Raw genomic sequence first — 16,605 nt, 5'->3', positions numbered from 1 at the left:
AAATTAGGAAATAGAAGCAGTGCCTTGTTTCTCAAGAAGTCTTACAGAGTTTGTTGCCAGTTCTGAAATGAATAGCTTATTGGAATCTGGCATCCCTTGGCTTATAGGTAACTCCCATGTTTACTGTTAGTGCATGCATATCCCAAGCCAAATAAGGTATTTTATTCTGAGAAACCACAAAAGTTTTACTGAGTTGGAGCTGCTGTAGAAATAAGCTGTAAATTTTCTGCAGAGTCTTTAACTCTCTGTTGCACAGGTTGTGACATGAGGTATGGAGTTCACGGGGTGCATCCCTTGTGACAGCAATGCCAGTAAGTTTTAGTTTAAAACTGTGCACAGGCCATCTTTGTTCCACGACACGGCGTTAAGTGCTGTGGAACCAGCTGGAATGCCACCCTGTTTTCCTGGCATCTTCGTCAAAATTCAGAGCATTTCCAAACCCATCCCATCTTCTTTCTTTGTCAAAAGCCCTCATGAGGCACCACCATCAGCCTAACAACATTAGGTTATCAGGAGCAAAACTCACTTGTGAAAATAGCCATAGTTAATAATTCTAAGCTTCCTTCTTCTCTCACTTGCAAAAAATTTTATGGCTGTTTTCCAGGCTTTTAGCAAGAAAAATAGAGACAGGATGATACTCAGTGCTTGAAACTTTTTGCTTTAGTAATCTATATGATTTTGGTATGCAGGGTCCAGTGAATAAGTAGAAAATGTGTCTAAATTCCTAGATTTGTCTTGAAAAATCTCAACATGTTTGGTATTTTTCTTGCAACGAAACTGCTTACCTCAGCCTTAGTGTCAAAGGGGCCATTATGATACAGCTTTGTTTGACTCACAGCAGAGGGAATTTAAACAACTTGAATGCCCAGCAAATGCAAGTATCTATAGTTACGATTTTGTGCACTTATGAAAGAAATGCTAACAGCTCATCAAATTCCAGTCGTTTTCTTCTAGCCTTCTATGTGGTGTTCCACAGACTGTAGTCTTTTGTACTGGTTTTAAAATACTCAAGAATCAATCCTAGCTGTTTGAATTTCTCACTTAGTATCCAGTCAGACAAGGGAAAGTTGCTAAGCATGATTTTTATTTCCGTAGATCTTTAATTTTGACATACACTAGGTGGGAGATGGAAAAAAGAAAACTCAGAAGTATTAGTTTTAACTGCCAAGTAGAACAGCGCTGGTTGCGATCGGAGGCATGGCATCTACTTTAATAGGTGTATGCTTTTTAAACAGGGAAGGTATGGAGATTTACTCAGTTTGGTTATGCAAGACTGTGGGATCTAATCAGCTTCAACAAGTTAGAAATGTTATTTTTATGTTCATAAATTCATAGGCTCTTTTTAAGATAAAGTGATAGTATGTTTTCAAATATTTAAGTCTACTACTTAACACTTGCTTCAAAAAAAAATTCACTTTTTTGTTTGTCAAACATTTGGAAGAAGAGATGGGTCATAAGACTGGGATTTTAGTTAAAAGGGCATTACATTTTTTCTAGGTTTCTATTGTTTCTAGCAGATGGCAGTCTTCATATTATGAATTCTGGAACAAGCAGATAGCAATTGTAGTTCCACCCTGAGCATACGAGCTCCTCTTTCTGGCTATTCTTACCTTAGTTCTTTTGCCAACTGTGGACTCAAACTGATTGAATCAAAACTTTTCAGCATACTAAACTTAAACCTCAGTAGCAGATTGTATCTACTTTTACATTTCTGCAAAATTTTTCACCTTTCAGCTGAGATTGTGCCAAAGCATTTTGCTGCTATTGTATTTGTTTTGAAAGGAGAGCTATGCTCTGAGTCATTACACGACTTTTACTACTTTAAATAGATTAGGAATTAGACAAAGTCTCTGCTTTTCTCACCTGGATAAGCTTGGGGTTTTTTAAACCATTAGACGTTCTGGAAAGGATTTCTGCAGATGATTGTCAAACTACAAATATTCTCAAAGAATATATTTGCTGGCCATGATGTATGCAGGAAGGGAAGGCCGACACTGCAAGTATTTGCTAAACAAGCTAAAACACAATCCTAAGCAAGTTCTAAGGAGAAACTTACTCCAAATTTAGTCACTAGTATATGGGACAAAACTGTTCCAGTTGTGTCCACACAGCTAGAATGCTGACATTAGTCATTACAACTGAAATAATTTCATTTTCTTATATAGAAATAGCATCTTCTCCTGACATCTGTAAGAGGTTTTGACTTATCCAGGCCAATAGTAATGGCAGTCAGGAAAAATCCTCAATACTGACAAGAAGTAAGTCTAGTTTTCTACATCCTCTCTAGGGTCCTCACCTGATAATTGCCCTCTTGTTAATAATTTCCAAGGGTCTCCAAATTGAAGGACAAGAGTGAGCTAATTTAGATGCCAAAGTATTGGAATGTGCTGTCAGAACTTTGTGTATTAAAGATATATTTAAATACATGTTTGTTTTGGGTTGATATCTAAGTATGTATTTTTGATCTAAGTGTGAATGTTCACTACTATCACAAGATTTTTTTTTTTTTTTTTTTTTAATCTCTGGGATTGTATATTACCAGAGATGAACTTCGTTTTGTAAGAAATACTCAGCAGTTGGAATGATGTCCTAGGTGTGCAAAGTATCATTTAATATCCATAGCGTGGTGCAGTCTTTGATGCAACCTGAAAGAAGAAAGTGTGTCGAGTTTACACGACTGTAATGATCTTGGAGTTCTTTCTCAGATTTTATTTCAGGAGTCAGCAGAAATCCTGTGTGTTTCCAGTTAATCCAGTTTCTGTTAATATTATTTCCAAAAACCGTAAGGGCATATCCATCTGTGCTTAGCTTTGTCAAATAATTTGGCATTGTGACTTAAAAAGCTGACAACTGCCAACAACAAATTGTTTAATTGAATCTTTCTTTTGCTTTTAAGAGACATTGATCATCTATTATAATCTGATCATTAGTTAATTGGTTGCATTTATGAACTTGTGTGTATGAAGCAGCATTTTGGAGTGTATTATTTCCCATGAGGAATAACTGTATGTGTATGGACATAGTGTTTCCCCTGTCTAAACAACCGTTTGTTTGCTGATTAATCTTGCATTATGTCAATTAATGTTTCATTATGTGTTAAGATATGGCTGTTGTTACTCACCCATCATGGCCTTTAGCCTACTTATTTCTTGCTATTGCAGACCTTCCTCATTTGTGAGGCAAAGAAAAAATGCATGTGATGCTCATGTTATGAGAAACTGCTTGACTCCAAGCCCACGTGTTTTAAGGAGTGAGTGAAAGTGCAGATAAGACAGAAGGTCGGAATTTCTCCTGTGCTGAAGTATAAGTAGCCAGGACAAAGATACCAAACAGCATTGCCAAAGGCATAGTGAGGCAGTACAGGGGATACCTGAGTCATAAAGCCCCCATGCTCCTCTCCTTGTATTAAGCCATTCCTGCTTCTCTGATGATCAGATTCTTTTGTTACAGGTGCAGCTGTAGATGTGGGACCCATGTGCAATTGGCTAGAACTCTAGCTTATGTAGTAGTGCTTGTAAATGTGTGGATTTATTGCATTAAATAGGAAACATAAAATGCTATCTGCCTTACTCATGGCATAGAAAGTTGTGCTCCTTTATTGTTTTAGAAACTTTTTCTTATGGTTATGAAGTTTACCTGAAGCACAGGTGAATAAATGTTATCTATCTAGTCATATCCCACTGCTTTCTCCACGGGGAGGACTTTAAGTAGGTAAAGCCAGTTTGCTGCTGTTACTTAGTATGTAGATATGTTAAGGAGAAGGAGATGCATGAGACAGAAAAAACAGAAAAAGAGCATTTTTTTCAAGCCATGAATATAAAGGTTACCATGGAAGAGCATATGCTCACCCAAGACAGTATTTATTAGATCTGTAGTAAGAGATATTTGAATGATAAACTGAATTGTGCTGGTATTTTATGCCTTGTATTGGCTAAAGCCCAAATTGCTGCTTTTGACCTTTGATCTTATGATTTGTAGACATCTAGGGACTTTCAGTTCTGGTACCTGGATACTAAATGGTTTCCTTCAGTTAAGATTTTTCATATTTTTAAATTGTAACTATACTTGGAAATTCCTGTATTATTAAAGTATAATTGTAGTTTTTCACTATGGTTTATGCTTCCCAGATTTGTTGGAGTGCTGGAAACATGGAGAACATAATGACATAAAATGACATGAAAATAAATGTAAATAAATGAGGTTTAGTTTAAAATTTTCCTGAGGCACTGGGCAGATAGCCAAAAGGAGTTAAGCAATAGGATTCTTAATGTGAGTATCAGGGATGGAAGCTGTGGAGGTTAAGACTGTTTTCTGTGTGGCCAGTGGTTATTTGCTTAGACTTTAATAGTGGCTTAGTAGGTTTCATGATCCTTTGAACTAAAATGGGTAGGGACTCCCACCCAGTTAACGTCAAACTGGCTGAGAAAGCCTTAATTTCTTAGCAGGTTGTTGCAAACTTTGTCAAGTCTCACTCCTACAAATTCTTACTAAAACCACTTTTGCCAGTACCTTTGATGGTGATTCTTTGAGTGACCTAAAGCACTCACCTGTGATGCTAGTCTTTGAGATTTTATGTAATATTATTGCAAATAAGCTACCTGTTAATAGCTAACCTGATTAGAAACTAAAGTAAATGGAAACACTGACATAGTTGTAGCGTGATCTTTCTGCTGCCCTTTGGTTTGCAAAATATATAATGCACAACCTATTAAAGTTCCCAATGTGGAGACAGCTCTTCAAACAGGAGTATGATAGAACAGTCACTGTGATTTCTTTTTAATTATTATCATTATTTTTTTAGTTCTTATTGCTGAAAAAAAAGTATAATTTTTGCAGCATTGAGTATGATGCACAGCTCTCCAGATAGTGTAAAAAACTCTGCAGGGTTTTTCTGTGCCAGAGTAACAGCAGCTGTACTTGGTGTGAAAGAGAGAAATGGATGCTTAGACCATGTTGCTCTTTTTTTCTGTGCCACACTGAGATTCTATTCACCTTGCAATGAATGATCCATCTTTGTTAGATCAGACAGGCCGGCAAGGCTTGTGTCAAAAGGGCCTTTTCAATTTGTTATCCTAGCAGCTGGTTCTCTTCCACTGCCTTTGCTTACTGTACATCTGGAAGAAGAATTCTTGCAGCTGGGAGCCATTTCATGTCTAAACCACATCCCCTGTCCATAGCAGAAATACCCTTTTGACAGCAGATGTCAAGCAAACCCTTAATGGATTATTAATTAAAAAAAAAAAAATAGTGAGAGAGAGAATAAAAACTGATCAGTATAAAAATTAATAGCAGATTCATTTTCCTCTTTTAATACCTGTATTTGTAAGTTAGCTGTAATTTAGAAATTTTAGTCGAATCCAGCATGTTCAGAAGTTCAGGAGGCATTCTAATTTTATGTAATATTATAAATAATATGAAAGTACTATAAAGATAGTAACTATTGGTATTAAAAAGCAACACAGGTAGCTTAAAATCAAAATTTTAAAGATTATTATGAATAAAGATAGATTGAAACTCTTCAGTGGCCAGAATTTTACCTTTGTGTCTGTTCCAGTCTTTAGTATTTTTTCAGGCAGTCGTGTTAAAATGAGCTTTTCCAAAAGTGCTGAAGATCTTAATGTCTGCTGGAGCTAGTAAAATGAAGTAATTTTTATTTATGTGCTGAACTCGACTGCTTGGCTCTTGTTTCAGAATTTTTTGGCCTGAAGGGCTGACAATAAGGCATATCCTTAGGCTGTGAAATACTTAGAACTAGAATAGGCCCAGTTACCCTTTTTGTAGTAAACTGAAAAGCAGTTTCATTATAAATGCATTTACAGTATGAAAACTAGTCTTAAGATTTTAAAAAGCATTCATTTTTAAATATCTCCCAAAAGCATTTTTTTCTATCAATTTTAATCTTACATGCTCATCTCTTTTCTAGAAAAACAGTCCATTTTCTTCTTGATCACTATAAGATGTAAGGTTAGAAAGAAAAAGTACTTTAAAAAAAAAGAATAAAATGCAGTTATTCATCTGCTGAGCAGGTTAATTTTTCAGTAATTTGTCCTGCTCCCCTAATTTCTTGCCTAGACAAATTGAAATTGTCAATGTGGTGTCATAGAAACGAATCTTATCCTGATTGTGTCAGTGCGGGCTCCAGGCGCTGTGTGTTTGGTCAACAAGCAACAGTGGGTGGTCAGGCTGCAGCACAGGACAAGGGCCCGCTGTGCACAGGAAAAAATGTTCAAAGGTGTTTAAGGCTGGTAAGGAAGTCTGCCGCCCTTCAGAGTCAGGAGGCTATAGATCAGCCTTCCCTCGCTATTGTAGCCTGTGAGAAAATTCACTGTAAGATACATAACGGGTGAGAAAACACAGTAGCTGTATTCACCTGGTTGCACATATGTTGTATGTACATGTACATGTTGTATACGAGCAAGTCTCTGTAATGGCAGACATTTGATTTTACATGGAAAATCTCAGTGAAAAATTACTTAACCTAAGGTTGGTCATTTGTTAAAAATTTTGTCACTGCAGGAAGTGCTGGCACAATATTAATCCCCTGATCACCAGTAGCTTTTGCAAAAATCTTTATTGGGCGTCGGGTAATTGGTGCACCAGGCTGGCAGAATTGCAGAGTAGCTGAGGCTGGATTATTGAGGGAGGTGAGAGATATGTGACTCTTTCAAGAAACCTCTGCCTGCCAGACCTCAGAGGGGGGGAAAAAACCCAGGCAGTTGTGGAGCAATGGATATGGCAGAAAAATTTTACACTGAGTTTGGTAATAGTTTAGGAATAAGAAGGTAAAGCAGCTTTTAAAATTTTAAATCATTGACTGGTTTGCGTATCATGGAAAAATCTATTTTAGGCAAATTTCATGTCAGCTGTCTTTTTAATGGAGGTTGTAATGCACTGCTTGCCAAGAGCTTACAGGTAACAATCCAAAAAATGGGGTCGAGATTTGTACGTGAGCTATAGGTACTGTAGGAACACAAGTACCCTATAGCATGATAAACTTGCAGTTACGGGTCAGCGCAGGTGGCTTTTGATTTACAAAAAGTTCGAGAAATAATACCAAAAAGAATTGAGCTTCTACTGTGTTCTTTAGATTCTTATTTTGGTGAGATCTTACTGCACTAAAACAGAAGAAGAGTGAACAAAGCCGCTGAAATATTTTTATTTCACACAGCCTCTGAATGCGCACCTTCAAAATATCTGTGCACAAAAAGTTGAAACCCACTAAAATCCTTTAAAAATAAAATAAAAGCAGTATTGAGATCCTTAAAACTTCATATTTGATCTTCTCTTGATTGTATAGTCGTAAATGTAATAAGGCGTTAATTATCCTTTTGTTTTGTCATTACTGTTGGGTGGAAGAAGGGAATGTAGTACTCTTGTGTTTCCTTGGTTAAATATATACTTGGACATGGAGTCACTGACAGATACTGCTTCATGTAGATGCTGTATTTTGGAAAAACATACTTTTGTAGCTTCAAAGATGCAGTGTATTTTTTAAAAGTAAAGCTCAACCGGGACTATTTTTTTCGTGTTGTTTATACTTCTTGAAACCTGTTAGCACAATAAAAAGTTCTCAAAACTTTAAATTGTTGCTGTCCTACATTCAGGATCTAGGAATGTAAAAATAGTATACAAATCAAATACTGAGTGGACAGTAAATTATTATTTGGTTCGTTTATTTAGGTTTATAAATATTATTGTCTGCAGTCCATACTACTATTAATTCATTGTATTACATTATGCTGCTAAATTTAAGCTGCTGGCTCCAGAGAGGGAATGAGTTGGGATGGAAGAAAAATTGTTTGCAAGTTAACTCTCACTTTTTTTACAAGATTTATGCGTTAGTGAGCAGTCTTTAAGCGCTATCTTCTGGTAGGGTGAAAGCAAGATCAGCTTTGCTAATGTAGTCCAGATGTTTATTAGTCCTGAGGGTATATGTGCTGTTGTAGTTCCCTGCTGCTGTGTTATACTTGCTTGTAATGCTAGACAACCAATTAAGAAATTAGTTCATGTTAAACTTTCTTTTCCTGGTACGCCAGAAAACTGATGATGTGGTTTTTCTGGTGGAACAAGAGAGTATTCTCTTGTTTTCTCTTACTGGTGAATATTTAAACCATTCAGGCTGCGTGGGCTTAGTGCATCAGCAGCAATACAGCTACCTCGAGCAAGTGTTTTTAATTGAGCTAATTCACATTAAGGTGTTTTGGTAAGTGTGTCTGTTTTTCTTAATTCTGAGGTTTAATTGGCACTGTCATTTTTAAAGACCATCTGTTTACAAGACATTCCTTATATTAACACGCTGTCTGAAAGCTGAGAACTTAAATTCTCTGCAGAGAGATCAGAGGGATTTTTTTTGTTGTAGTTTTTGTGAAAATAGCATTGCTACACTCTTGCCGGTGTTTTTTTTTTTAATAAAATATGTTTTAAATAGCAATGCCTGTAACAATTTTGAGTTAGCCTTCTTGACATACTTTATTTTTCCCAAATAAAATGCAAATATGTTGAATCTCACTCAGATGTTCCCGAAATCCCAGAAACTATGTGAGACATTTAAATTTTCTCAGGGTCTTCTCCAGTTTTTTTTTTCTGTGTAGAATTTCTGAAAGATAATTAATAGATATAATTTTTTAATCTGAAGAGAAATTAATTTGTTTTGTTTTACTTCATTCTGTAAAGTGGCTGGATTGTTTTCCTGGATGTTGATTACTGCAAAGCTTTAGCTTTTTGCTTTCTCATTATTGTACATTTTTAGTTCTTTCAAAAGGAAAAATCTTTCCACAAATTCTTGTTCAAATTCACTGTAGATCTTGTCTGTGCTGACAGTGAATAATATGCGAAAATCACTCCAGCACATTCTATATTACAGGAAACTCATCAGTTTTAAAGCTGTCATAAAGATGAGTTGTGTTTAATAACTGATGTAGGAGTTAAATAGTGAACAGAATCATAGCACAGCCTGAAGATAGGAAGGCTGAGTTCACCGAGTCAGTTAATACAGTGTGTCAATCACAATTGTGAATGATGTAGCAAATTGGATCTATTTACTTGTATGTCTTATACTATGAACAGTAAGATGAGTGGAAGAACTGACAGTTATTTTGGTGATGATAATGCTGCAGTGAAAGGCCATAGGAAATTTCTTTAAAAGCCTTTAAAGAATTATAAGAGAAAAAACTTCTTTCAAAATGAACTAAAACCCAATACTGTCACCTATTGGAAGTTGGTGAAGTTTCACAATGCTTTATATTGCTCTTTAAGCCCCAGCTGTTGAAGTAAAAGGATTAGGTGTATCCTTTCTGCCATGCTGCTCAGAATAAATGTGCTTTGAAAAGTTTTTGCTTTGTGCTCCTCCTGAATCTGAATATTTCAGTATTAGAGCTTTCCAGCCTGGGCTGTTCTATAATTCTGGGAATTTTAGTTCATTTAAGTTTACTTGTTACAGCTCAGGTGAGCAATACTGAAATACTTTTTGATGACTACTTTCAGAAATGCTCTATAAGTGAAATGCATAAAGTAGCAATTTAGACTTTTAAAAATTTATTGACAGTGTCATAGTACATTAACAAATTATCATAGTCCTCTTATTCTTCTTATGTGGTTGTTTTTCAAAATGCATGTTGGACTCCAAGTATCGCTCTCCATCAGATTAGATCCTTGCTTAGACTTGTGAATAGTGGCCTACATGTGGACAGGCACCCGAAATATAAAATAATTGTTTGATACACTGGAAAATATTTTGTGGGTTTGTAGTTACGTAAACATAAGGACATTTACAAAGGAAATATGCCATTAGTTCATCGGATTCCTGATGGATGGATGGATTTTTTCTACCTGAACTCCGTAGAGACAAAACAACTAAGTAATATTTGAGCACTCTGCCCTTAACTGCTTCAGCTAGACTTGAAAGAAACTTTCGCTGTTGAAAAGTGTATTTAGGACATACACCAGAAAAAAAGCATGGGTGATATCACTAATGGCATAAATACATATTTATCCATGGCTTTTAAGCAACTAATTGTAGGGCATTAATTATAAACAGAGAAAGATACAGACCAAAGAATGACATTTTCCCCATGGCACTTATGGTTTTGGGTTTGCTAGAGGAGTCCATAGTGGTGGTATTGAATAGCATTGATATGGATCAACAGAGTAAATAAAATTAAGAATGTTTTTGTAAGATAACATTTGTATCACTGTATTAAATTAGAATTCCACATGCAGCATGCAGTTTCATGTCAACTGATGTGCAAAATTATTCTAACTTTTGGGTTTTTTCCCCTCTGCCCAGGCAATACATTGCTCCACAGCCCCATGCTGGACCTGGACAGTGATGTGCGTCCATCGCCGATTGGCCACCTTAGTCAAACTGCTTCACTGAAAAGGGGCAGCAGCTTTCAGTCTGGCCGTGATGATGGTAGGCATCTGTTCTGTTTGAAAAAAATGCTGCAGCCCCCCCCACTGTCCACTGTGTGTTGTAGTACCTGCACTCTGTGTGTTTGTTTTGTATTGTTACAAAATACAGTTCTTTCTTCTTATACATCACTGTTGCTTACTAAAGAAGTCCTCCATGTTTTCTGCAAGCAAAGAGCAGTTCATAGAATTCAAGTTCAAAACTTGCTTCTTAGAATGTAGTTAAAGTAGTAAAAGTCTGTTTTTCTTCAAGACCAGATATTTTAGCTGCCTACTGCCTACTGCATTTTGCTTGTTACACCTTTTTTTGTGTGTTTGCTAAGATGTTTCTCCTTGCATTTGTGCCTTCTATGACTTCACATATCTGGCTCTCTGATTCTTTAAACCCAAAAAGGGAAACAAAATGTTTGACTAAGCTCGAGAAGTCTGTCCACAAGTAGCTGAGGCCTTCTGTGTTGTAAGTGTCCTCAATACCCTTGTCCAAACAACTTCATCTCGGGAATCTTTCAATGGTGACATCACAGGAGACAGAAGACATACTTTTCACAGAATAGATCATTCCTTACTGAAATAGCTGTTTTACTGTTACCTTTGTCCAAAGCTTTGTGTGGAGGTGATAACAAGTGTTACAAAGCAAAACACTAAATTACTGGTTGTTTTTGAATGCTATCCACTAACAATACTAATGCCACACTTAATGTAGCAAGCAACACCCAAAATCCAGTTTAAGTTGTTTGAATTCTTTTGCACGAGCAGGGACTTAATTGTCTATATGGCTGACAATTCCACTTCAGTTACTTTGCTTTTAGAGTCTTAGTTATGGATCTGTTACCTTTTACAAAGTGAAAAAGGTAAATTTTCAGCACGGTTGTGTATTCTGTAGACACCAATTTAAACCAAGATTCAAAGGAAAACTGGAGAATTGGAGCACTATAATAATCCATCCCAATTTCCTAGAGGTAGAATGAGTTGCCTATGAGTTGAGTTCCTTGGTGCTTAGGTACACATGACCACTCTTAGCTCTGCCATGCTTGTTCTTCTCTGAGTGGAGAGACAAAGCAAACCTACAATTTAGGATGCCTGTGCAAGAGGTGTCGTTCCAAATGTGCTGTGATGTGTTCTGTTTTCAGTTTGTTTGTGGATCTTTTTAGTTTTTGGTAAATTTAAGGAATGGCATCTCTGGGCTTTTTTTGGTGATTCGGTGTGTTTGGAGTTTCTTTTCTCCAATATGTTTGACAGTGATTATCCAAGATATTGGTTAAATAAATAACAGTGAATTCAAAACTGCAGCATTCAGATAGCATTCTGCTCTTGCTTGAGCATATATTCATGAGAATACATAAACAATAGACAATAGCTCTAGTTTCATCTTTAGAATGCTATAGCAGAGATTATAATAGAATGAATGGAATAAAATAGAGATTGGAACTTTCTCTAGTTACAAAGTAAAATATCCTAAATTTATGGCCATACATAACGTTACAATGCGATGTGTAGTAGCTTATTCTAAGAGGTATCTGCTGTCTGCAGGCTTGAGACTAAGTCTGAAATATGCTTCCTCGAGGGGAAATGAACTTCATAGATGAAGTAAATCTTGCCAGTATGTTTCCAGTTACCAACAGACCTCCCTGGTTATAACCTTGGATTAATGCTGGAGCTTTTGGCAAAGATGAAATGGTTTCTCAAAGGAACTGAACATTTTTTCGTTAGAAGTTGGGTTTGTAGAAATTACAGAGCCTCTGATGCTTATAGTTCTGTTGGCACAGCTTCCTGATATAGTCACAGCTTGTTAATGAGAGTTTTTCTGCCACTGGGTCTAGACCGGTTCTCTGGCAGTCATAAACCAAGCTGGTGAAAGTATCTTATCTGTGTCCGCACTAGGAGCTTTTCTAGTTGAGCTTTGACATTTTCATGCATCCTAAACAGATATATCACTCTCAGCACAGTTGCACTTGAGTTATGTCACGGCCTCTTTCCAAATTTTTGGCTTCCATGATGATTTTATTTTCAAATACTAATTCAAATGCCTCAACTTTTTGGCCATGAGAAGAAATGGGTAGGGCAGATGTTCAATTCTCCGATAAAGAAACGGAGCAATACATGATCCACACCTCGACAAATGGAAGCTGCTGAAGGCATGCTGTACTTCAAGGAGATTCAAGACTGTCTACCAATACAATAAAATAGTGAGGCCTGGTGAAGCCTACTAGTATGTAATGTGCTATTAGGCAGCTATTTTTTGCCTAACTGGTGAATTCCTTTTGTGTGTAGGCAACATTCTGTAGCAAAGTAGATACAAAAAGTGCTATTTCATGCAACATTTTTCTGCATTTCCACAGTGTTACATAGGCTGATATCAAATTTTTAAATTTATGATTTGTACAAGACCTGAGTTTATACATAAAAAACCGCCACATCAGCACACGTAATTTTAAAGTGTTTTGGGGGCTTTGGGCTATTTGTTTTGGGATTTTTCAAAAAATATATGATTTCTTTGTCCAGGTGTTCCAAAGCAGACTGTAGTTCCTGAAGTGAAATACAAATCTCTTATCAATGTTGTGCTGATACCCTGTTTTGTTAAACCACTGTAATCATGAAGGTTTCAATGGAGAACATAGGTGGTTATGGAAGAATATTTCACAAGGTTTCCTTTATTTTCTGTGTTAATGAGTACTTCTGCCTCTGTTCAGCTTTCTCTTTGCGCCTTTTTGCCTATTGCAGAGGAAACTGAAAAAGTTATCTGTTGCCAAGATTTCATTTGAAACTCTTCTAATGTCTTGACTGCTTTCACACTAACATGCATTTTAGAGTGGTTTGAAGACAGAAGACTGTCTGAATGGATTTTTAGGTGAATTGCCTTAGATATCCCCACAAGTGGAACTATTCTGTAGAAACAGTCATAGTGCTGGCACCTGGTAAGCATATGAGAGGAGGAGAAAGAGCTTGTATGTGTACAAATTGTGTACAGAGATATGGACTGGGCTTTAAACATTTATTTTTACCCAAACGGTTTTTTATGTACGTTCTTGTTATTTTTAAAAATGTTAATGTCTTTTTCATCCCCTATCCCCCATTTAGCTTGGCGATACAAAGCTCCTCAGCAAGTTGTATTTGTTGAAAAGCTAACAAAACTTGTTGTGAGTCAGCTGCCCAACTTCTGGAAGCTCTGGATTTCTTATGTGAATGGAAGTTTATTTAGTGAGGTAAGGATTCTTCTATATAAAGGTCTTACAAGTAACAAAAGTCTGTAATAATTATATTTGAAGTATTATATTTCACTGGTAGAAGTAACAACTTATTTTAATAAGAGATTGTTCTTTTTAAAATAACATAAGCATACAGTGGAATTACATTAAATTCTGACAGTGGGGATTGTGTCTGTATTCTGGTTGCTGGACTCAATAATCTCTGTATACTTTCACCTCTTACTCATAGCTGGCCCTTCACTGGTGATCTGAAAAAATAGCACATTGCATGAAGGGTAGAGATATGTAAAAGGCAGAGTCATACAGAAAAAATTATTGTTTCCTTTCTTTGGAAAAGGAGTACTCATTTCTTGAGTTTTAAGTATTTGGAAGTGAGGTTAGGTTCAAGACCAGAGTTGCAAAATAACCAAGGCACAGAGCAGAATTCACAGACTCATTACAGGGAGTCTAGTTTGGAAGATTAGTCAGCTGCTGCTACTACTCCTCCTTGCTCAGATGATCTGATTTTTCCAAATCATGCAAATATAATCCCAATAATCCAAGAAGGGGAAAAAACAAAAGTAATTTTTCATGACACATGCTGTCTTTATATGCACACTATTAACAGATTTTGAAAATATACCTCAAATTTAATTTTTTATAAATTAATTTGTAGTATACGATGTTCTGCTGTGTTTAAATCCTTAAGTCATCACGTCTATCTACTATTCTTTGCAGCTTTAGTAGAAAAGACAAAAGCCTTTGAAAAAGAACATTTGGAAGCTAATGTTCTTATTTTCCATTTCTCTAACCAAAGAATTAATTTATCGATTTATTGCTACTATTTATAAAGCAATATACTGTTTTCATATGATGATACTAGTCGGTAATATAGCCCTTTACATGTTGAACACAATGTACAGAGCATTATAGCTTCATGATAGATGAAAAAATGCTATATGTGATCCTCATTTTACATTATAATAATCAAAAGAAAGATATGACATTTACACAAAATGTTCAGTGAAGGAAGTAAAATCGAGAATAAACCTTAGTACTGTTGACTTTCACAAAAATAATTTATTTCATAAGGGAAATGATAACCTTTCTTTTTGACACTAGTACTGTAGAAAATTAAACTTTACAAATTTACTTCTTAAGTTACTGTGTTCTTTTTTTTTCTGTGTACAATGAAATAGAAAGCAATTTCTAGAGAAATGAAGATTTGAACTGTAAACAAGGCTAGGAAATCCTGCTCATGAAAATGACTGCAAGTGGAAAATGTAGTGATGTTCTCTCCCGCTTGAACAAAACATTGTTTCAGTGTTAAAATTAAAAAACAAAAGAGGTAGTTTTGTTGTTAGTCTGTAAGGTACATATGCTCTTCTATGTTTGGGCCTAATTCTGAACTTTGGAGAAATGAATCCCCATACATTTGATTTCTTCTGCTCCTTTGGTCCTTACAGAAGCCCCCGAGTTCTTGGGGAGATAGGAAGGAATCCCTTCCTCCTGTGTGTTCTGCATGCCACAGTCAATTGAGGATGAGTGGGAGGAGGGGGTGACATAAGATGGAAGATTTCTAGAGCACCTAAGAGTATCTGTCATCACAGTGCATTCAAGACTGAAAGTTGATGTTTTTCTGTCAGAAACAGTACAGATTTTAATTGTCCACGAAGAAAATACTTTTACCATTGCATTACTTGCTATTTATCATCATTCAGGAAGCAAGGCAATTGCTACATTTTTTTAAGAAACATCCTATAAAAATGGTATACAGGGTTATTTCAGTTAGCTTATTTAAGTCTTCAAGACATTTTAAAAATGTAGAAAGAAAATCTCCACATATGCATTTCAAGATGTATTTTATGTTGTTCAGTTTGTAGGGTTTTGGCAGGGAGGGAGTTCTTTTTAGTTCTGAAAGGTTAGCTGAATGCCTTAAAATATTGTCAGTTAAGATGTATGTGGTATTTCAACAGTTTGAAAAGTTGAGTTCTTTGAATCACTCTAGGTGAAGTCACAAATGTAAGTAGTAACCGTTGATCTTACCACAAGATAGTTTTGGTCTGTCTGTGCAGGAAAGGTTTAAGATTGGTCTTCAGCAAAACCACTGAAAAAAAAATATCAAAGATCTGTGAATTGCTCTGTTTAATCCATCTGTTAACCAGTGTGACTTTAAAGTTGCTATCTGAAGTTTCAAGGAATATAACTTACTTTCTTTTTAATGCTTAGAAGAGCGAAGTGGGAGTTAGATGCAGCAATAGTTTGAAGGTTGTTGTCGTTGTCTGAAATGGTATAATTCAGAATTTTAACATACAAGAGTTTTATGGCTATGTATTTTCCAAAACTGTTAGGGAGTTTGATTGTTCTCTAATTTTTGCTCGCTTCAGATTATTTATTTTGTCTTAAAAATCTTAAATGCTTAACTGAAGAAGGATTTTGAAAAACACAGCATTTCAAATTAATTATTTGAAAGCAAACGGATTGTCTTTGAGGACACCTCTGTCATGTTATTGCACTTCTTGTCCAGTAGATGTTGCTGTACAAACATAAGATAGGAAATTTTATAAGTATAAAATTCGACATCTGCACTTCACCTAGGATTTGAAATAACTTTTTCAATATCATTTACTCTATTGAGTTCTCAGTACTCTCCACAGAAGGGTAGAACTACAAACAGGAAGACTATTAGTCAAATCATGTTTTTCTTCAACTGTAACTGTCTCATGCAAAGTGTACTCATGTTCCTCTGTTCTCAAAGAAGTGGCAATGAAGATGCTGCTTATTTTGCAGTCTCTTTTACAATTAGTCAAATTATTTAAAGAGCGTTGTAACAAAATACTGTTGCTAAACCGAACAAATACCCTGCAACCCTCCCCTTCACATCATTTCCAAATTGCCTTCATTCCAAAAATTGATTCCCACTTCACATTGATGTCTTTCTCAGGTCAGCTTCCATGCTAAAAAAAATACAGTTTCTTCATGTAAACTTGATGCACAAATGGACTATATATGT

At 35.9% G+C, this 16,605-nt stretch overlaps 1 protein-coding gene across 1 annotated transcript in view; it reads left to right on the top strand.

Moving 5' to 3' along the window:
- The window catches only part of EXOC2 (exocyst complex component 2), a 125,650-nt gene that overhangs the window by 54,393 nt on the left and 54,652 nt on the right, over window positions 1-16,605 (top strand). Inside the window, exons 12-13 of the mRNA XM_014872368.2 lie at window positions 10,286-10,411; window positions 13,486-13,610. Coding sequence (XP_014727854.1) covers window positions 10,286-10,411; window positions 13,486-13,610 — 251 coding nt within the window. The remainder of the gene's footprint in view (window positions 1-10,285; window positions 10,412-13,485; window positions 13,611-16,605) is intronic.

This window comes from Sturnus vulgaris, chromosome 1 (genome assembly GCF_052056855.1).
Source record: "Sturnus vulgaris isolate bStuVul1 chromosome 1, bStuVul1.hap1, whole genome shotgun sequence".
In the NCBI taxonomy this organism is placed as follows: Eukaryota; Metazoa; Chordata; class Aves; order Passeriformes; family Sturnidae; genus Sturnus; species Sturnus vulgaris.
Note: the sequence above shows the minus strand (reverse complement) of the source record. Positions and strands in the feature narration are given on the sequence as shown.